The 21,609-nt window shown below is 43.7% G+C and overlaps 1 protein-coding gene across 1 annotated transcript in view; it reads left to right on the top strand.

The window, feature by feature from the left end:
* Positions 1–1,417: 1,417 nt before the first annotated feature.
* Ppil2 (peptidylprolyl isomerase like 2) overlaps positions 1,418–21,609 on the top strand; it is a 36,056-nt gene continuing 15,864 nt past the window's right edge. Inside the window, exons 1-5 of the mRNA XM_048343388.1 lie at positions 1,418–1,546; positions 14,554–14,603; positions 17,253–17,298; positions 19,668–19,730; positions 21,324–21,375. Coding sequence (XP_048199345.1) covers positions 1,515–1,546; positions 14,554–14,603; positions 17,253–17,298; positions 19,668–19,730; positions 21,324–21,375 — 243 coding nt within the window. The 5' untranslated portion in view covers positions 1,418–1,514. The remainder of the gene's footprint in view (positions 1,547–14,553; positions 14,604–17,252; positions 17,299–19,667; positions 19,731–21,323; positions 21,376–21,609) is intronic.

Raw genomic sequence — 21,609 nt, 5'->3', positions numbered from 1 at the left:
TGTACATGAAGCCCTGGGTTCGATTCCTCAGCACCACATATATAGAAAATGGCCAGAAGTGGTGTGGTGGCTCAAGTGGCAGAGTGCTAGCCTTGAGCAAAAAGAAGCCAGGGACAGTGCTCAGGCCCTGAGTCCAATGCCCAGGACTAGCAAAAAACAAAACAAATAAGTCAGTCATGACCTGAGAACAGGCTTCGGGGGACTGGATAGATGGTGGTATCATTTAGCAGAGTGAGGCCTGGAAGTAGAAGGTGGGGAGACTGAGAATTCTGCTTTGATCATGTTAAACTTGAAATCAGTAGTTACTCAAAGGCCAGAGATTTTACATTTCCAGTATAGTATAAAGTAATCATGAGCGTGGCCAGGTGCTAGGAGCTTATGCTTTTGTTCTAGCTACTCAGGAGGCCGTGGTTCCCAGAGCCCATTCAAAATCAGCCCAGACTAGAAAATCTGGGAGATTGTGTGTTGGGGGTGGGGTGGGGTGGATGTGTGCGCACAAACGTGTACTGATATTGGGGCTTGAACTCAGGTTGGAACTTGGGCGCTACACCTGGACTTTTTTGCTCAAGGTCAATGTTCTACCTAGTGGTTAACTGATGATAAAAGTCCCACAGGCTTTCCTGCTTGGGTGGGCTTTGAACCATAATCCTCAGATCTCTGCCTCCTGAGTAGCTGGAATTACAGGTGTGAGGTACTGGCTCTTGGCAGGGCCATGAGAGATTTATCTCCAATTAAGCACCAAAAAGCCAGCACATTGAAAAAGCTAAAGGGCAGTGCCCAGGCCCCCAGTTCAAGTTCTATAGTGATGGGGCGTGTGCATGCATGCGCACGTGCACACACACACATGCACACACATCATGAGTCCATGCTTAGCATACTTTGGGCTTGGGGTTCAGTCCTCAGTAATGTCTCCCAACCTCAAACAAACGAACACAAACAGCCCAGGAATCATACTGATCTGGCTCAAGGGAATAACCTAGCAGGAAACTTAGAAATCAGGGGGACCTCAGGCCTCAGCTTAGTAACCTGCCCCTGGGCTGCTGAGGAGTAGCTTGAAGGCTTGGTGGACAAAGCACAAAGACAATGAGAAGTGGCCAAGAGAGAGCTGATATTCTCATCCCTTTGTAGGCCGCTGCCTGGGTCAAGCGGAGAAGGGACAGCGGCTGGTGCAGCCCCAAGTGGCTTTATGCAAGACCTGTGAACTCAGCGTTGTTTTGAGCAGGGGTGGCATTGAGCTTGGGCTGGGCTGGTAACGAGGCGGTAGAGCTAGGACCCTGGGGAAGACACGGCTCAGAAACTGACCAGCTCGACTCTAGAGCCTAGGCACCTTTCACGCCCTGCTTTGCCTGAGCAAAGGTAGTAGGGAAACTACAGTTCCCGGAATGCCTAGAGTCCACTTCCGGAGCGGAAGCCCCGAAACCCGGAAGTACTCCCGAAGGTGCGGAGGCCCGCGATTCCGAGTTACCCGCTGCCGTTCTTCCGCGCTCGCTAGTTCTGCGGCCGCCGCTGCCACCATGGGGAAGCGACAGCACCAGAAGGACAAGATGTAAGTGTGAGCCGCAGCCAGGAGCGGCGTCCCGCTCCGCCTTGGTGTCTCGCGCCTCTCGCCCTCGGCGCTGCGCCATTTCTCTCTGTTGGGAGTTGGAGGCCAGAACCTATCACACAGATCACTTCCTTCCGGAAGACTCCACCCCCCCACCGCCCCCGGGTCCAGCCCTGTCCCCTCAGCAGCCGTGGCCTCCGCCTCCTCCCCGGGCCCGGCAGTGTCTCCTCAGCGGCCCTGGTCTCTCTGGGTCGCAGCTGTTAGCATGGTCGGCCGTGGTCCCCGGAGCACGACCCTCTTGCCGGCCTCCCTGACTTCGCCTCTGCCTCCCACCTCCCTCTTCATCTCCATCTGCGCGCACACGAGCTCGTGACCTTTCCATCTAAAGCTATCGACGAGTTTGTGAGATGCAGTTTAGAACAAGTAAAACGCTCGTGCCTAACCACCTGTTTTTCTGCTGTCTTTTTTTGTGCGTGTCCGGGTCGGTCCGGGGGCTTGTACTTAGGCCTTGAACACTGACCCAGAGATTTTTTCCCCTCTCTCAAGGCTAACACTCTACCACTTGAGCCACAGCTCCACTTTGGCTTTCTGGTGGTTGGAGATTAGAGTTCTCGGGCTTTTCTACCTTGATCCTCCCGATTTCAGCCTCTTCGAGCCGGGATTGCAAGCGGCACAGAGCTTTAGCTATCTTGAAAACTGTTTTGTTTACCCTCTCCAACAAGCGGTGTGTGTGTGTGTGTGTGTGTGTGTGTGTGTGTGTGTGTGTGTGTGTGGAGGGGGGGTCCAAATCTGGTGCTCAACTCGTAGCCTTCATTTGATTGGACTTTCCAGCATCTTAATACCTAGTAGTGACCACGCCTTTCGTGAGCCCTTTTGTAGCGCTGCTTCACTAGTCACTGGTTTTCTCGGTCTCCATTTCTGGGCGGCCTTCTCTTTTCTCACACTTTATAGGTTTCTTCATTTTTATTATTTTTTATCTCTGTGGATGATTTGAAAGTTGAGTTCTCTAGTCTTTTTTTTTTTGGCCAGTCCTGGGCCTTGGACTCAGGGCCTGAGCACTGTCCCTGGCTTCCTTTTGCTCAAGGCTAGCACTCTGTCACCTGAGCCACAGCGCCCCTTCTGGCCGTTTTCCATATATGTGGTGCTGGGGAATCGAACCCAGAGCTTCATGTGTAGGAGGCAAGCACTCTTGCCACTAGGCCATATTCCCAGCCCGAGTTCTCTAGTCTTGTAATTGTCAGCTATTATTCAACATCTCCTCCTGGAGAACTGATGGACATCACAGAGTGGAATGCCTGGTTTTCTGACTGAGTTTGCCCCTGTTCCACCTTCCCTATGCCAAGGGTTCTGTTTTTATAGACAGCCCCTAACTTACTGTGGACTGACTTAAGCTTCTTCAATTTTATGATATTGTGAGTAATATGCACTCATTAAACACCGTGTTTTGATTTTATTTATTTATTGTTAGTATTTGAGTTGCCTAAACAAGGTCTGTGTGCTGTCTCTTACCTCTTTTTGCTCACAGCTGGTGCTTTACCATTTAAGCCACAGCTCCACTTCCAGCTTTTTCTTTTCTCTTCTTTTTTTCTCCTTTAAAAAAAAAATGGGTCCTGGGGCTTGAACTGGGCCTGGGCGCTGTCCCTAAGCTCTTCAGCTCAAGGCTAGCACTCTACCACTTGAGCCACAGCTCCACTTCCAGCTTTTTCTTTTCTCTTCTTTTTTTCTCCTTTAAAAAAAAATGGGTCCTGGGGCTTGAACTGGGCCTGGGCGCTGTCCCTCAGCTCTTCAGCTCAAGGCTAGCACTCTACCACTTGAGCCACAGCTCCACATCCAGTCTTCTGAGTGGCTTATTGGAGATGAATCTCATAGACTTTACTGCCTGAGCTGGCTTTAAACTGTGATCCTCAGATCTCAGACTCCTGAGTAGCTAGGATTACAGGTGTGAGCCACGGCACCTAGCTTTTTATGTTTTTGATGGTAAGAGTCTCACAGACTTTCCTGAATTACCTGGCTTCGAACCCTAATCCTCAGATTGGATCCACCTGAATAGCTAGGATTACCTGTAGTGTGAGTCACTGGCACCTGGACATGTTTTGATATATGAATTTTGATCCTTTTTTGGGGGGCTAGAAATATTCAGTACAATTCTCTTACTAGATTCTGGTCAGAGATACCAAGCACAGCTCTTAGCTAGGCAAGCTTGTGTATAAATAATCCATACTTTGGAATTGGGTGCTGGTGACTTAAGCCTGTAATTTTTTTTTAATAAAACCCTCTAGCTTTATTTTTATTTATTTATTTTTAATTTTTATTTATTGCCAGTCCTGGGCCTTGGACTCAGGGCCTGAGCACTGTCCCTGGCTTCTTTTTGCTCAAGGCTAGCCCTCTTCCACTTGAGCCACAGCGCCACTTCTGGCCGTCCTCTATACATGTGGTGCTGGGGAATCGAACCAAGAGCTTCATGTATAGGAGGCAAGCACTCTACCACTAGGCCATATTCCCAGCCCAAGCCTGTAATTTTTTTAAGTTAAACTTTATTGACAAGGTGTTGTGCAAAGGGGGTACAGTTACATAATAAGGCAGTGAGTACATTTCTTGTGATATCTTTTTTTTATGATAAATTTAATTATTTATTTAGGTGTTTAAGGTCTTGCACTAAATTTTTACAAGCTGGTGAACACTGACAAATTGTTTCTCCCACAGAACTATAACCACACATTCCCAGACAGTAAAATATAGTTGAACTAAAAATACACATCACCATTTTATCATTTATATAAGACAAATTATCAAGTATCCAAATATTAAGTTACACAGCTCAAAAGGCTTATAAAATATTAGATATCTGCTCAATTTCATTAGCAGAAATCCACTTTTCTTTTTTTTGCAAGAGAGGCTTGGAAGTGAAAGGGGGAAAAAATCACAATTCAAACCAAAAATAAGCTGGTAAACAACTTCTAAGTATGGAAAATAATACAGTATCAGAAATCTTATGATTAAGAATCTTTGCTAAAAACAAAGCATTATACTTTAAAAAATATTTACTAAATTAAAGAGCATATTCTACATGTTCTGCACAAACAAAGGCAACATTTTATTAAAAGTATTCAATAGCTCCCTCTCATCTTTTTTTCATCTTTTATTAAACTGCACCTCACAGTGCAAACATTAAATTAAGTGTAAGGCTTTTTTGTCTGGAGACATTATTAAAGACGTGCTTCTGTAACAATGAAGACTTTCAAAATGGATGTTTCTCATAACAGCATAAAGACATATAGAAAGACATTAAATAATTCTTGTGATATCTTACACCCTCATTTTTCTTTCCCTTCCCTAGATCAGGTAGGCATATATATAATATCTAGTGTACCAAAATCATATACAGTAACCATGTAGGGTACGCCACAGGAAATTCTTCTAGAACTTTAAAGATAATGTCAACAATAGAATCCTCCTGTGTCTTTCTCTTGGAGTTGTTTTTGCTGATCCTAGTCTTATATGATCATGTGTACATAGCTGTTGAGCTTTTGTGATCCACTGATAGGTTTATTCTAGACCTTTTTATGTTTAGTAGTTGTTTGGTTTTAGATACCTAATGTAAAACCGCTGACCCAAACATGTGGAAATGCAATTTGAAAAGACGCTTGTTGTTTTGCAGACCTGGTCTCCACTATCCTCCTTCCTCCCTAACAGTCATATATCAAGGAAACCATGCCCCTTTGTTCTCTGTGTTCTAGGCTTGGCTCGCTCAACATTATTTGTTCAAGTTCTGACCATTTCCCTGTGAATACCAATATTTTATCATTTCTAATTGCTATGCAGTATTCCATTGTGTATAGGTACCACATTTTTTGGACCCATTCATCTGTAGTGGGGCATCTGGGTTGTTTCCGTATTTTGGCTATTGTGAACTGTGCAGCGATAAACATGGATGTGCAAATGTCTTTATATTTTGAGACCTGTTGTTCAGGATAGATGCCTAGGAGTGGTATGGCTGGGTCACAGGGTATGTCTATGTTGAGCTTTTTATTTTTTATTTTTTTATTTATTTTGGCCAGGCCTGGGGCTTGGACTCAGGGCCTGAGCACTGTCCCTGGCTTCTTTTTGCTCAAGGCTAGCACTCTGCCACTTGAGCCACAGCGCCATTTCTGGCCGTTTTCTGTATATGTGGTGCTGGGGAATTGAACCCAGGGCTTCATGTATACCAGGCAAGCACTCTTGCCACTAGGCCATATCCCCAGCCCCTATGTTGAGCTTTTTGAGGAACCTCCATACTGTTCTCCAAAGTGGTTGTACTAATTTGCACTCCCACCAACAGTGGAGAAGGGTTCCTCTTTTTTTTTTCTTTCAAATTTTTATTATCAAACTGATGTACAGAGAGGTTACAGTTTCATACGTTAGGCACTGGATACATTTCTTGTACTGTTACCTCGTCCCTCATTCCCCCTTCCCCCTCCCCCTTTCCCTTTCCCCCCCTGAGGTGTTCAGTTCACTTACACCAAACAGTTTTGCAAGTTTTGCTTTTGTAGTTGTTTGTCTCTTTTTTACCCTGTGTCTCTCGATTTTGGTATTCCCTTTCAATTTCCTAGTTCTAATATCAGTATAGATGGTTTCCAATATACTCAGATAAGATTACAGAGATAGTGTAGATACAACCACAGGAAGGTGATACAAGAACATCAATAGTAGAAGCTACAGATACAGAAGGGTTCCTCTTTCCCTGCATCCCCTCCAGCATTTGTTGTTGCCTGAGTTCAGAGTATAGGCTATTCTTACTGGGGTGAGGTGGTATCTCAGGGTTGTTTTTATTTGCATTTCCTTTTCTGCCAGGAATGTTGAACATTTCCTCATATGTTTCTTTGCCATTTTTTTTTTTTTTTGGCCAGTCCTGGGCCTTGGACTCAGGGCCTGAGCACTGTCCCTGGCTTCTTCCCGCTCAAGGCTAGCACTCTGCCACTTGAGCCACAGCGCCGCTTCTGGCCGTTTTCTGTATATGTGGTGCTGGGGAATCGAACCTAGGGCCTCGTGTATCCGAGGCAGGCACTCTTGCCACTAGGCTATATCCCCAGCCCTCTTTGCCATTTTTATCTCTTCTCTTGTGAAGTCTCTCTTTAGCTCCTTTGCTCATTTAATAATTGGTTTACTGGGTTTGGAGGGGCTTAGTTTTTTGAGTTCTCTGTAGATGATGGATGTTAGGCCTTTGTCTGTTGCTGTGCTGGTGAAGATCCTTTCCCATATGGTTGGCCGTCTTTCCAGTTTAGTGGCTATGTCTTTAGCTGTGCCGAAACTTTTTATTTTGTAGTAGTCCCATTTGTCGAGTCTCTCCCCTAACTGTTGTGCCCCTGGGACTCTATTCAGGAAGTCCCTACCTGTTCCTATAAGTTCTAGTGTCTCTCCTACTCTGTCCTTCAGTAGTTTCAAGGTTTCAGGTCTGATGTTGAGGTCCTTAATCCATTTTGAGTTGATCTTGGTGCATGGTAATAGGCTAGGTTCCACTTTGAGTTTTCTACATGTGGCTGCCCAGTTTTCCCAGCACCAGTAGTTGAAGTGGTTATGTTTTTTCCATTGTATGTCCTTAGCTCCTTTGTCGAATATCAGCTGACTGTAAGGATGCCGCTTTATTTCTGGGTCTTTTATCCTATTCCATTGGTCTTCAGGTCTGTTTTTATGACAGTGCCAGACTGTTTTTGTCATGATGGCTCTATAATAGAGCTTGAAATCTGTTTTTTTTGTTTGTTTGTTTTTTTGTTTTTTGGCCAGTCCTGGGGCTTGGACTCAGGGCCTGAGCACTGTCCCTGGCTTCTTTTTGCTCAAGGCTAGCACTCTGCCACTTGAGCCACAGCGCCCCTTCTGGCCATTTTCTGTATATGTGGTGTTGGGGAATTGAACCCAGGGCCTCATGTATAGGAGACAAGCACTCTTGCCACTAGGCCATACCCCCAGCCTAGAGCTTGAAATCTGGTATTGTGATTCTTCCTGCGCTGCTTCCTTTGCCTAGATTTGCTTTGGCTATTCTAGGTCTTTTGCTGTTCCATATGAATTTATGGGTTGTTTTTCTCTATTTCAGTGAAGGATGTAGCTGGGATCTTGATGGGGATTGCACTGAATTTGTATAACATTTTGGGCAATATGGCCATTTTCACTATATTGATTCTGCCTACCCATGAGCATGGGAGGTCTTTCCATCTCCTGGTGTCCTCTTTGATTTCCCTTTTTAGATTTTTACAGTTCTCATTAAATAGGTCATTCACGTCTTTCGTTAAGTTAATCCCTAGGTAATTTATTCTTTCTTTTAGCTATTGCAAATGGTATTATTTCCTTTTCTGTTTGTACATTGCTGGTGTACAGAAAAGCCCCTGATTTTTGTGGGTTGATTTTGTATCTTGCTACTTTGCCAAAATGGTTTATTAGTTCTAGGAGTTTGGGGACGGAGTTTTTTGGGTCCTTCAGATATAGGATCATGTCATCTGCGAATAGATTTCTTCTTTACCAATGTGGATCCCTTTGCTCTCCTCCTCTTGCCTTATTGCTATGGCTAGGGATTCCAGCACTATGTTGATTAGAAGTGGGGAGAGTGGGCATCCTTGTCTTGTTCCTGAGTTTAGGGGAAATGGTCCCCCATTTAATATGATATTAGCAGTTGGTCTGTTGTATATAGCTTTTATTGTTTTAAAGAATGTTCCCTCTATTCCTGTTCTCTCCAGGGCTTTTAACATGTATGGGTGTTGTATTTTGTCAAAGGCTTTTTGGGCATCAGCTGAGATGATGATGTGGTTCTTGGTCTTAGCTCTGTTGATGTGGTGAATTAAGTTTATTGATTAGTGGATGTTGAACCATCCTTGCATCTGTGGGATGAGGCCTACTTGATCGTGATGTATAATGTTCTTGATCAGTTTCTGGATCCTGTTAGCTGATATTTTGTTGAGGAGCTTTGCATGTGTTCATTAGTGATATTGGTCTGTAATTCTCTTTCTTTTTGGATCTTTGCTTGGTTTGAGGATGAGTATGATATTTGCTTCATAGAATGAGTTGGGATTTCTCCCTCTGTTTCTATTTCACGAAAGAGTTTGAGAAGTATTGGTATTAGCTCCTCACTGAAGGTTTTCTAGAATTCATTGGTGAAGCCATCTGGGCCTGGGCTTTTCTTTGTTGGAAGGCTCTTGATTACATCCTGTATCTCGCTATAGGTTATTGGTTTATTTAGTTGATTTATTTCTTCTTGATTCATTTGGGAAGTTTATACTTCTCTAAGAATTGATCCATTTCTGTAAAATTTTCATTCTTTAGTGAGTAAAGGTTCTGGAAATAGTTCCTTATAATTGTTTTAATATCCTGTGTATTTGTTGTAATTTTTCTGGTGGAGTCCTTGATCTTACAAATATGAGTCTCTTCTGTTTTTGGTAAGTCTTGCAAGGAGTCTGTCAATTTTATTTATTTTCTCAAAGAATCAGCTTTTAGTTTTATTTATTTGTTGAATGGTCTTTCTATTCTCTATCAGATTTATCTCTTCTTTAATCTTTGTGGTCTCTCTCCTCCTAGCCATTTTAGATTTAATTTTTTCTTGTTTCTCCAGTCGTTTTAACTGCATCATGAGGTTATTTACCTGTTCTGGTTCTGTTCTTTTAATGTGTACGCTGAGGGCAATGATCTTGCCCCTTAGCACTGCCTTTGCTGTATCCCATAGGTTTCTTTGTGATGTATTTTCGTTGTCATTGTCACTTATGAACTTGTTAATTTCATCCTTAATTTGGTCTGTGACCCAAATGTTAGATAACATTGAGGAGTTTAGCCTCCAAGTATTTGTGTAGTTTCTGTGGTATCCTTTGTTATTGAGGGCTACCTTGATTCCACTGTGATCAGATAGAATACATGGGATAATGTCAATACTCTTGTATTTGCTGAGGTTCTTTGTGTGGACCATGATATGATCTATTTTGGAGTATGTTCCATGGGCTGCTGAGAAGAATGTGTATTGAGTCTCTGTAGGGTGAAAAACTGTACAGATCTGTTAGATCCATGTGGGATATGGTGTTACTTAGGTCTTCGGCTCTTCGGTTGGATCAGTATCTTGGATAGAGTGGAGTATTAAAATCTCCCACTATGATTGTATTTGGGTCTATCCTGTTCTGTAGGTTTGAAAGAATTTGTTTGACATACTTAGGGCCTCTTGTTCAGTGAGTATAAATTTATCACGGTGATGTCTTGTTTCTGGATTTTTCCTTGTATTAATATATAGTGTCCTTCTTTATCTTTTTGAATTGATTTTAATGAGAAGTCTAGCTTGTCTGAAATCAGGATTGCTACCCCTGCTGTTTTGGTAGGTGAGTTTGCTTGGAAGATCTTGCTTCATCCTTTCATTTGGAGCCTGTTTTTGTCCTTTGCTGTAAGATGGGTCTCTTGAAGACAACAGATGTTGTTAGGGCTGACCCGAGAACCTGAGTAACTAAATATAGGTTTTAGTGTTAAAATTATAACAGCTTCTAAACCCTGGTGATGACTACATGCTAGAGGGCTGCACCCCCACCCGTGAGACTAGTTTCTTGTAGTTTGACATTTAAAAATATAGGGAGCCCTTCTTCCCCTCTGCACCTAGGTAACAACCATGGTAACGGACAGTAAAAAATGAGCATAGTCATAGACTATAGAAATAACCATAATAGTAGTAGAAACGCCATGGTAACTGTTGGGTTGGTTTACTTATGATTGAGTACTGGATATTTTTTAGCTCGCTCAAGCTTGCTTAGTGGTAATGGGAAAACATGGTGGCAGTTGTTAAAATAAAGTTGTTACTAGGTCAGCCTGACTGCAAAATTCTGCTTCTGTAAATGGCTTGCCATTCTGTAAATGGCTGGCCATTTGTGACTTGCTCTACCCCCTGCATTAACCCCCTGCATCAGTGCTACATGACCACCTGTTGTCAGTTTCTGATATCGAGGCCAGTTCCTGTTATCAAAGCCAAAATAGATAACTGAAAGGGTAGATAGCCAATAGAAATAGGACAAGAGTTGCTTGCTAAATGCCATCCAATCAAGTATCCGCCAAGTTGGAAATACCCTGCCCCTGTTGTAATCACAATAAAAACCCTGCCTGTCTGAGGGTCGGGGCTCTTAGTCCAGATCCTCTGTGTCAGTGACGATTGAGAATCCAGGCTTGAGCTTGCAATAAAAACTCTCATGCGTTTGCATCAGAATCGGCTTCTTGGTGGTCTTTGGGGACTGGAAATCTAGGCATAACAATATCTATATTTTGTCTGGGAATCCACTCTGCCAATCTTTTCCTTTTTAATTGGAGAGTTCAATCCATTTATATTTAAAGAGATCATGGATAGGTGTGGTTTTTTTCCGTTCCATTTTCCTGTTAGGCAGTGTTTTGCTTCTTTCCTTTTCTTTCTTGCTTTTTTGAGCTGTTTTTCCTATTGGGCTCTGGCTATTGTAGTTTCTTTCTGTTTCTGTTTGGAGGTCCTGCATGTTTTCTGTTGGGTGGTTTTCTCCTCTTAGAATTCTCTGTAAGGCTGTTTTTTGTTTGTTTGTTTATGTATTCCTATAGTTTCTCTTTGCTATGGAAAGATTTGGTTTTTCCCTCGAAAATAAATTCTAATTTTGCTGGGTACCTAAGTCTGGGTTGGCAGTTGTTGGCCTGCAGGACTCGGATGGTGTTCTTCCAAGCTCTTCGTGAATTGTAAGTTTGTGTGGAGAGGTCTGCCATGATTCTGATCTTTTTCCATTGTAGTATAGTTCTTTCTTGGTTTTGACTGCATTCAGAATATGTTCCTTGTTAAAATCTGAGGCCCTGACTATGATGTGTCTGAGGGTGTTTCTTCAAGGGTCTGATCTGCTAGGTATTCTAAATGCTTCTGTTATTTGGGTGAAGTTGTCCCTTTTGAGATTGAGGAAATTCTCTGTAATAATTCTATTGAATATGTGTTGTATACCTCTGCTCTGGTACTCCTCTCCTTCATCTATTCAGATTATATGCAGATTATATCACTATGTCCTGGAATAGTCTACCCTGGAGTTTGACAGTTTCCTGGAGTGCGATAATCTTCTGGTCCTTATCAGCTGAATCATCATCCAGAAGAGAGACTCGAGATTCAAGATGATCAATTCTTTGTGATGTGGCTTCGAGTGATGTTTGCATTGAGCCAAGTTAGCTGTTTGTGGTTACCAGATCAGCTCTCATTGTGGTAATTTCTTTTAATGAGTTGTATTTTGATTCCATTTTTTCATGCATTTTGTTTCTCAGGATGTTGTGGTCTTCTTTAAATGAGAAGTGGACTGTATCTGTTTTTGTTTCCATTTCTTTCTTGACTGCCTGAAGATCCTTCAAGAATTCCATTCTAAATTCCTGGAATTGTTTTTTGAATCCTGTGGCTTTTGATCATTTCTGCTATCTTAGCCTCCAGTGTTTTTTATTTTCCATCTCCTCTTTGGTCGTACTGTTTTTTGGAGCTCGTGAGTTGGCTTGAACTTTCATTAAATTTGTAATATTTCTTTGTGATTTATGCATCTGGGATGAAGAAGTTATGGATTCTTGATTCCCTCCTGCACCTCCTTTCGGGGGCCTGTAGGTGGCGGCCTTGGCTTGGCTTTTTGCTGGTTCCTGCTGGTCCACCAGCCGGGACTTGTTTGTATCCCAGCCGCTGCCTTAATGCCTGGTTCTGAATAGGCTGTGGATTCAGCAGGGCGGGGCATCTCGGGCCTGGTTCACCTGTCTGAGAGTTGCTTGTACCGGGGGAGGTTCCTTCCTCCTGGGTGGAGCGACCTTCTCCTGAGCGGAGCTGGCTGTGGAATTCAGCTCTTTTTGCTGGTGGGAATTGGCGTCCTCTGTAATAAGGCCATTTATCTGTCTCTGGAATTGTTTACTCTACCGTCTGTTCTATGCTGCCAGTAGCTGCTCATTGCTTTTGGTTTGATTTTAGAAATGCCGTTTGCTAGAGAGTTGGCAGCCACAGTCTTGGTGGGGCGGGGTGGGGCACCTCTGGTTAGGTTTACCTGAGTCTGTGAGCCTTGGCCTGGGTAAGAGCCTCCCGCCTGGGCGGTGGGATGTTCTCCTGGGTGGAGCTGGCTCTCACCGTTCAGTTACTCTTGCCCTTTTCAGAGATGGCCCCTTCATCCTCACTTTCCCCTGGCCCGCTTTAGTTCCAGTCTGGTCTGACAAGGTCTATGCCAGTGTCAAAGATGGCACTTTGCTCTGGCGGTGGGGGAAGGGCTACCTTCCAGATACTGCTCTGTCGGCACGAGTGAGAATGTCTTTTGTGGGGTACTCACGCTTTCTCTGTGATTTCGGCCCGTTTGTGCTCAGCCTGGGATCTGCTCTGTCTGCTGCCGTCTGGAGGATGTCTTCCTGGTCACCACTGTGTACTTTAGGTGTGTGGAGTGCTGGGCGCTGTGCAGGCGCCAGCAGGACGCCACCTGGAGCTCAAATCTGTGTTTTCAGGCCAGCAAAGTTGATTTTTCCTTTCTGGCCAGAATCCCTGTACTGTTACAACTTACTTGGGCTGTCTTTCTAGGAATAAAAGTTTTTCTGGAGTGGTAAAACTGTGATGTTGGAGGGAGCTTAGCTAGGGCTCTGCTGCTCCTCCGCCATCTTCCCGGAAGTCAAGCCTGTACTCTTAGCTACGCAGAGGATTGCTATGAAGCCTGGGCAGACAAATCTGAGAAATTGAAAAGGCTCTGTAAGAGCGAAAGATATTGACTTCAAAGCCCCAGTATTGACACAAAACATTTTTTGAAGTGTACTATATTTAATAGATTTGATGAGATGTTAAGTACTTATTTTGATTGGCTGTGTCCCTGTTTTGTAGACTATTGACTAGCTCTCTTTCTAAGGACCATGGCTCAAATTTCACACACGTATGGCTTGAGTTCTCAGTCTTGATATCTGTACTCCACTTGGTTCATTTTGCACACTTGGCTTACCTACGTTCCACTTGGACCTTATTTCTCTGTTCACTACATCACCTTAAATGGGGGCCTCCACATCTTCTTTTTAGGTACTGAGGATTGAACCCAGATTTCTGTAACTGAACTGTACCCTGTTCTCCTAAAATAAGCTTTTTATTTGATGAGTTTGTTCGGATGTAGGCTAATGTAAGTATTAAGAGTTAGGCTAAGGGCTGGGAACATGGCCTAGTGGCAAGAGTTCTTGACTCGTATTAAGCCCTGGGTTCAATTCCCCAGCACCACATATATAGAAAAAACGGCCAGAACTGGCGCTGTGGCTCAAGTGGCAGAGTGCTAGTTTTGAGCGAAAGAGAAGCCAGAGACAGTGCTCAGGCCCTGAGTCCAAGGCCCAGGACTGGCAAAAAAAAAAAAAAAAAAGAGGCTAAGCCAAGATATTTGGCTGGTTAGGTGCATTAAAATCATTTTCTACTTACTATGATGCATTCCTCATCATATATTATGAGGAACATCTGGGATTGGCCTTCTTGCCTCTCACCTCTTCATGTCTGCCAGGAAGTTATACTGGTTCACTCAGCTGACTACTTTTCAACTTGCCTGATGCTCCACCAACACAAGTCCAGAGATCTTATAGCGACCATGGATTTCCTTGTGACCCAGTTACTGTTTATCTACCATATGCCCATGCACACTCTTCTTCAGTGACGTCTCCCTTTTTCTACAACACATATCCTGATTTGCCCACCTCTGGGCTTTTGTATGGGTTATGTCTATGCATATTACTTCATAACATCATTCAGAAGTCTAAATTTCATGTGCTTAGGTCCTTTCCCTTGTCAGGTCTTTTGATAAATCCAGTTAATTTCCTTCAGAGCAAAACAGGACTGTATATTTACTAGTCTATGCATCCCTATGTCTGTTGTATTTCTCACTCTGTGGCTGACACCTAGCAAGTGTTTAATAATAACAAGTGTTTAATTCAGCAAGTGTTGCTGACACAACCGAATTCAGTGACACATAGAGGCCATCCGTTACCTACTTCTAGTTTCCAGACTGTCTTCTGTAGTATAGAGAGGTTATAGTAACATACTTTCTTCCTTTCTCTTTCAGGTACATTACCTGTGCTGAATACACTCACTTCTATGGTGGCAAGAAGCCAGGTAAACCATGAAATATTTCTGTGTATCTCTAGGGATGGAGGTGGTACTAAGGAACCATGTCTTCATTATAAATCAGCTGGAAAGATGGACATCACAATAGACGCTGAGGACATGATCCACAGACAGGATATATATTAACATTAGAGTACGTGTTTCATCTTAATGGAGATTTGTGTGTGTGGTATGTGTACACATATGTGTGCCATGTAATCGGGCTTGACCTCAGGGCCTTGTACTCCAACTTGTTTGCTTATGGTTGGTGCTTTACTACTTGAGTCACATCTTCAGCTTGACTTTTTTGCTAGTAAACTGGAGATGGAATTTCTTTTTTCTGGTCCTGGGGCTTGATCTCAGAGCCTGGGCTGTGTGTCCCTGAGCCTCTCTGTGCTCAAGACTAATGCTCTGCCACTTGAGCCACAGCACTACTTGCAGCCTTTTCTGTTTATGTGGTACCAAATTGAGCTCAGGGCTTCATGCATGGTAGGCAAGCACTGTACCACTAAGCCACATTCCCAGCCCCTAGAAATGGAATCTTGAAGACTTCTCTGCCTGGGGTTTCAACTTCCTGAGTGTGGCCACTAGTACCCTAGCTTTTTTTGTTTTGAGACAGTATAGTCCAGGCTGGTCTGGAACCTGAGATCCTCCTGTATTTCCCTGCTGGGTGCTGGAGTTATGGCATAGGCCACCTGGCTGCAGTCTTTTTTTTTTTTTTTTTTTGGTGCTGGTCCTGCAGTTTGAACTCAGGACCTGGATGCTGTCCCTGACCTTTTTTGCTCAAAACTAGTGCTCTACCACTCAAACCACAGCTCACAGCTGGCTTTTTGGTGATTAATTGGAGATAAAAGTCACACAGACTTTCCTGATAAGGCTGTCTTTGAACCATGATTCTCAGATCTCAGCCTCCTGAATAGCTAGGAGATAGGATTACAGGTGTGAACCATTAGCACCCAGCCAGTTACCATTTTGATGGAAGTAAAGAATTTATAGGGGGGGGAGGGAAAGGGGAGGAGGGAGGGGGGCATGAGGGACAAGGCAACAAACAGTACAAGAAATGTATCCAATGCCCAACGTATGATACTGTAACCTCTCTGTACGTCAGTTTGATAATAAAAATTTGAGAAAAAAAAAAAGAATTTGTACTTTTCCCTCTAAATGCTTTAAATCTTTTTTTTTTTTTGGTAGTGCTGAGGAGCAAACTCAGGGCCTTGCAGATGCTAAGTAAATGCTCAGCTATTGAGCTACATGCCCAGTCTGAGTACTTTTTTTTTTTTTTTTTGCCAGTTCTGGGGCTTGGACTCGGACCTGAGTACTGTCCCTGGCTTCTTTTTGCTCAAGGCTAGCACTCTGCCACTTGAGCCACAGTGCCACCTTCTGGCCATTTTCTGTATATGTGGTGCTGGGGAATTGAACCCAGGGCTTCAGGTATACGAGGCAAGCACTCTTTGCCACTAGGCCGTATCCCCAGCCCCTGAGTTCTTTTTTTGATACACCCTATGTATTAGGGTGATACTTATTTTAAAACAATTATTTTTTAGGTCATGGGGCTTGAACTTAAGTCTTATTTATTTATTTTTGGCCAGTCGTGGGGCTTGGACTCAGGGCCTGAGCACTGTCCCTGGCTTCTTCCTGCTCAAGGCTAGCACTCTGCCACTTGAGCCACAGCGCTACTTCTGGCCGTTTTCTGTATCTGTGGTGCTGGGGAATCGAACCCAGGGCCTCATGTATACGAGGCAAGCACTCTTGCCACTAGGCCATATCCCCAGCCCCTGAACTTAAGTCTTGAGCACTGTCCCTGAGCTCATTTATTCAAGGCTAGCACTCTACTATTTTGATCCACAGTGTCACTTCTAGTTTTCTGGTTGTTAATTGAGATAAGAGTCTCTTGGACTTTCTGGCCTAGGCTGGCTTTGAACTGTGATCCTCAGATCTCAGCCTCCTGAATAGCTAGAATTATAGGTTTGAGTTGCCAGCGCTTGACTATTTATTAAAAATTTTAACCCAGGGGCTGAGGTATGGCTCAGTGGTGAATCACAGTGATTCAAACCACTACCAACAAAAGAGGAGGGGGGAAAAAGTCAAGAAAAAAACAAGAGGGCTGGGAATGTGGTTTCGTGGTAGAGCACTCACCTAGCATGCATGAAGCCTGGGTTCAGTTGCTTAGTACTACATAAACAGAAAAGGACAGAAGTGGTGCTATGGCTCAAGTGGTAGAGCACTCGCCTTGAGCAAAAGAAGCTCAGGGACAGTGCTTAGAACCTGAGTTCAAGCCCCAGGACTAGCCGAAAAGAAAGGAAAAGAAAAGAAGGGGGCTGGGGATATGGGCTAGTGGCAAGAATGCTTGTCTCGTATACATGAAGCCCTGGGTTCAATTCCCTAGCACCGCATATACAGAAAATGGCCAGAAGTGGTGCTGTGGCTCAAGTGGCAGAGTACTAGCCTTGAGCAGGAAGAAGCCAGGGACAGTGCTCAGGCCCTGAGTTCAAGCCTCAGGACTGGCAAAAAAAAAGAAGGAAGAAAGAAGATCCTTAACAGTAGTTGTAGTAAGCAATTTACATGAATTTTTTTCGTAAAATATAATTTTAATGGTAGGTGCATATGGATGATATATTTTACAAATATATTTTCTGCTTTTTATTTAATTTTAAATAGATATCCCACAGTCAAATTTTCGTCGTCTACCTTTTGACCACTGTAGGTAAGTTTTAAATTCCTTCCTTTCCATGTATGTGCGGTGGCACTAGGGCTTGAACTCAGAGCCTTACAGTTGTCAACTTTTTTGTTCATGGCTATGAAACTTGAGCCACAACTCTAGTTCCAGGTTTTTTTCTTTCTCTGTGGTCATTGTTTGATACAAGTTGAATATCTTTTTTCCAAAATGCTTGGGACCAGATGTGTTTTAGATCTGTGAGTTTTTCAGATTTTGGAATAATATATGTATAGACTACCAGTTGATCATCCTTAACCTGAAAATCTGACATGTTATATAAAATCCAGTGGCATTTCAGGTGAAGGATGTTCAATGTGTACCCTCTGTAGTGAATCAGCCCTTTGAAGAGGCACCAAAGATCTCACTGTTCCTCCACCAGGATCTTCCCTGAGCTAGGAAGAAACGGATCTATCTAACCATGACCACAGCTAGTGGATATTATCTACTTATTATATGACTCTACAAGCTTTGCTTTTTAGCTGCAGCTGTCTTCTGAGGTTGTTAAACTTAATTCACAGTTGAGAGAACCAGTGATTTAGAGTAGTGATGTGTTTTACCACCTAGGTGTCACATTGGAAAATTGATGCCACAGACCCCAAACTTACAAACCACCCACACTGTCCTCAAAGACAGATTCTAGTGGTGTCCTAGGGCCTGAGTGTTACCCAGATTAAGCCGTGCTGGTGTTTCCTCTGCACACATTTGTCTACTTTCATCTTCCTCCTTCCCAGGTTCTGATTCTGAAGGCCAGGCTGACACAATTGTTGAGTCTTGTACCACAGTTGAGTCAGGTTAGCCTGATGCCACAGTGCAGTGAGAAAAGGATCCCAACAGCTAGCTCCCTGCACTTATTTCCAGGGAGGCTCATACAGTGACTGGGGGGGGGGGGGAGGGGAGGCTTTCCTTCTCATCAGCACCCACTCTAGAGTATATACAAATAACATTTTTGTCATCAGACTCATGGGATTGGATATAAGTTCATGTGATAGAAATAATTTCATTCTTGATTCCAACTCCCTACCTCACTCTTCCCAGAGGCTTTTTTTTTCTTTTGAGATAATAGTCTCATAGACTTTCCTGCCCAGGCTGGCTTTGAACTCAGATCTCAGCCTTTTGAGTAGCTAGAATTACAGGCATGAGCCACCAGCACCCAGTTTCATTCTTTTTTTTTTTTTTTAACTGTTGTGGGTCATAAGTAAAAATGTGCTTTGAGAGTATGGCTTGTTGGGTCATGTGTTGAGCAGACATCTATTCATCATCATAGCATTTGGAGCCTGCTTTGCTATCGGCTCCTGTTCTAGCCACTCGCCAGCCAGCAGCACCACTGCCGCTACTACAGTTAGAGTTCAAGATTGCACCAAAGATGGAGGTGGCTGTGTTATCTACAGACAATTCCTGGGGCAACATCCAGGGAGGTCAATATGCCAGACCTGGCTGGAATTTGGTTGGCCCCCCAGTGCTTTCAGGCTATCTGGCTTATAGGTGTGCTGACAAAACCCATAGGTGACTGATGTATAAGCAGAAGCCATATCAGCCAGCATTCTAGAGGTTAGTGACAGAATCCCTGTGCAAGAAGAATACTGGCACAGGCAGTTTGTCAGCCTCAGTCTCTTCACCTGTGGGCTCTGCCTTTCCTCCACAGATTCCATATAGAGGAAATAACTCTCAGTAGTTGGGACCTCTGCAACCCTCTAATCCCACACCTGTGTTTCAGAACTTCTCTCTTTTTTTTTTTAAAGGTTTTTTAAAACTTTTAATTTTTTTCTGTTTCCTATTTTTTAAAATTTTATTGTAAAGGTGATGTACAGAGGAGTTACAGTTATATGATTCAGGTAATAAGTACACTTCCTTTTGAACAACATCACCCCTCCCTCTGTTTCAGAACTTTTGAGGAACCTGAGGGGCTCCCAGGGACACTGTCTTAACTCTCTCATCAGGGCCAGGCAGAGTACTCCAGAGCACATTATCCCTCCCTCAGTCCCTCTGAGGATGGGGAGAATAGCTTTTAATAGAAAAGCTTAGTCTATCTGTGTGTGAGGGTTTGGAGAGTAAATCCCAGCCCTGCTTTCCCAGGTCCCCTCCACAGGCCTCTGTCGAACTTGCCGTGATGAGTACAGCTCACATGCTGCACAGTGGGGTGAGAGGAACCTGGCTGCCGTTGTTGCACTACGGCCTTAGCCTTAATGACCTGGGGGTGAGAGGGCACATTGGGATGGCCACCAGCAAAGGCTCTGCACAGGGACCCCTGGAACTATTGGAGCAATGACTGAAGGAGGGAAGCCAGAGGAAAAGGTTGTGAGAGCCAGTCATGGTGGCTTGACTGGCCACTGACTTGGTCAATGACTTTGTCCTTTCAGTCTCTCTCTGCAGCCATTCACCCATCCAGTCTGCACTCCAGAAGGTGTCATCTTTGACTTGCCGTGAGTGTTTCTTAACTTTTTGGTCTGACAAAAATGTAATGAGATTGTTCTTATGCACAAAGGAAGGGGACAATGGGTTTATTATTTCAGGCAGTGCCAAAATCAGCAGATTCTTGGTTACAGATGTCTCAGGAGGTCTGGATGTGCCTCGTGGGGACTAAGAAGGATAGCCAGGGCCTCAGACACCACAGCAGTGTGGTGGTCACTGCTTACAGTGGTTTGAATCCTCCTTTATCCCTGTTATCCTAATTTTCTGACTGGGGCCTTTCCAGGTTGTGGAAGCAGAGCCATAATGAAGGTACACAATACATCTTGGAGAATTATGCCCAATTTTATATTTCAGCACAAGTCAGTTTCTGGTTTTTTGTTGTTGTTGTTGCTTTACCAGTCCTGGGGCTTGAACTCAGGACCTAGGCACTGTCCCTGAGCTTCTTTTGTTCAAGGTTAACATTCTACTATTTGAGCCACAGCACCACTTCTGGCCTTTTCTGTTTATGTGGTACTGAGGAGTCAAACCTAGGGCTTCATGCATGTTAGGCAAGCACTCTGTCACTAAGCCACATTCCCAGCTGAGCTTCTGTAATTTTAGTTGTTTCAAGCCTATTTTAGAAAATTTGCAAAATACTTCAAAGGAAAAAAACGAAAAAGCATCCCATAATTTTATTCTTCAGCATCACCTCTTCTTTGTTCTGAGTATTTGTAGTATCACAGCTGAGATAAAACTGTAAACACCATTTAGCTCACTTTTTTTTTTCCTTCTTGCTGGTCCTGAGCCTTGAGCTCTGAGCCTGGGTGCTGTCCCTAAGCTCCTTTTGCCCAAGGCGAGTATTCTATCACTTGAGCTACAGCACCACTTCAGGCTTTTCCTGTGATTAATTGGAGATGAATCCCACAGATTTTCCTTCCCGAGCTAACTTCGAACCAGAATCCTCAGGTCTTAGCCTCCTGAGTAGTTAGGAGTACAGGTGTGAGCCACTGGTGCCTGGCTTAGCTCACTTATGAAGAGAGCTTTTCTCTCCATGTCATTCAGAGATCTGTATAACTACTATCTCTCTTTAAAAAAAAAATAAATAAAGATGAGATCTTGCTATGTTGACTAGGTTGCCCTCAGCTCCTGAGCTTAAACAATCATCATGCTTGATTTTCAGAAATGAATGAGTATGGGGAGGGGGGCTGTGCTTGGCTCAAGTATGTTTGATTCTGGCCCAGTGTTTCATTGTATGCACATGTAAACACTTGTTTTTTTCTAGCCAGTTATAATTTTTGCCATTTATACATAATTCAGTCAAAATGCTGAATGGCTTTGAGTATAGCTCAGTGATAAAGTACATGCTTAGCCTGTGTGAGGCACTACATCAACCTTCCCCTCACCAAACAAATTCCTGAACGTATTTAGAAACTGTATATCTACAAATACTGCCCTGCTTTCTTTGATAAGGGAAAAGAACTCTTTCCTCTTACAAGAAGGCCCAGCCTAACTCATAGACCTCTTACCTAGAAGCAAGTAAGACCTAGATCCTCTACTCTTAGGATGTGGTTATCAGGCTGAATCTTGATGCCCTGGTAATATATTCTGTTCTCTTTTCCCATCAGGAATATTTATCCCTGGCTTACAAAGTATGGGATCAACCCCAGCAATGGAGAGGTAAGTAGCCGTGTGGTAATTTAAGTGATACTAGCAAGATTGGTCCTTTTGCTTTTGTTCTCTGGTATTCGTGCATACGTGGATGTAGTGGAGAATCATTCATGGCACTGGGAGCAACCTGTCCCTACAGATACTCTTTTCTGCACAATGTGGAATGGGGAGGAATAAAATCCAGGTGGAGGAGCACATATGTAGGTTGTTAAAGAGGATGCTGGGCTGGGACCCAGGTGGGAA

Source organism: Perognathus longimembris, chromosome 3 (assembly GCF_023159225.1).
Source record: "Perognathus longimembris pacificus isolate PPM17 chromosome 3, ASM2315922v1, whole genome shotgun sequence".
NCBI lineage: Eukaryota > Metazoa > Chordata > Mammalia > Rodentia > Heteromyidae > Perognathus > Perognathus longimembris.
The sequence above is the reverse complement of the archived record's forward strand: the minus strand, read 5'-3'. Positions and strand labels throughout refer to the sequence as shown.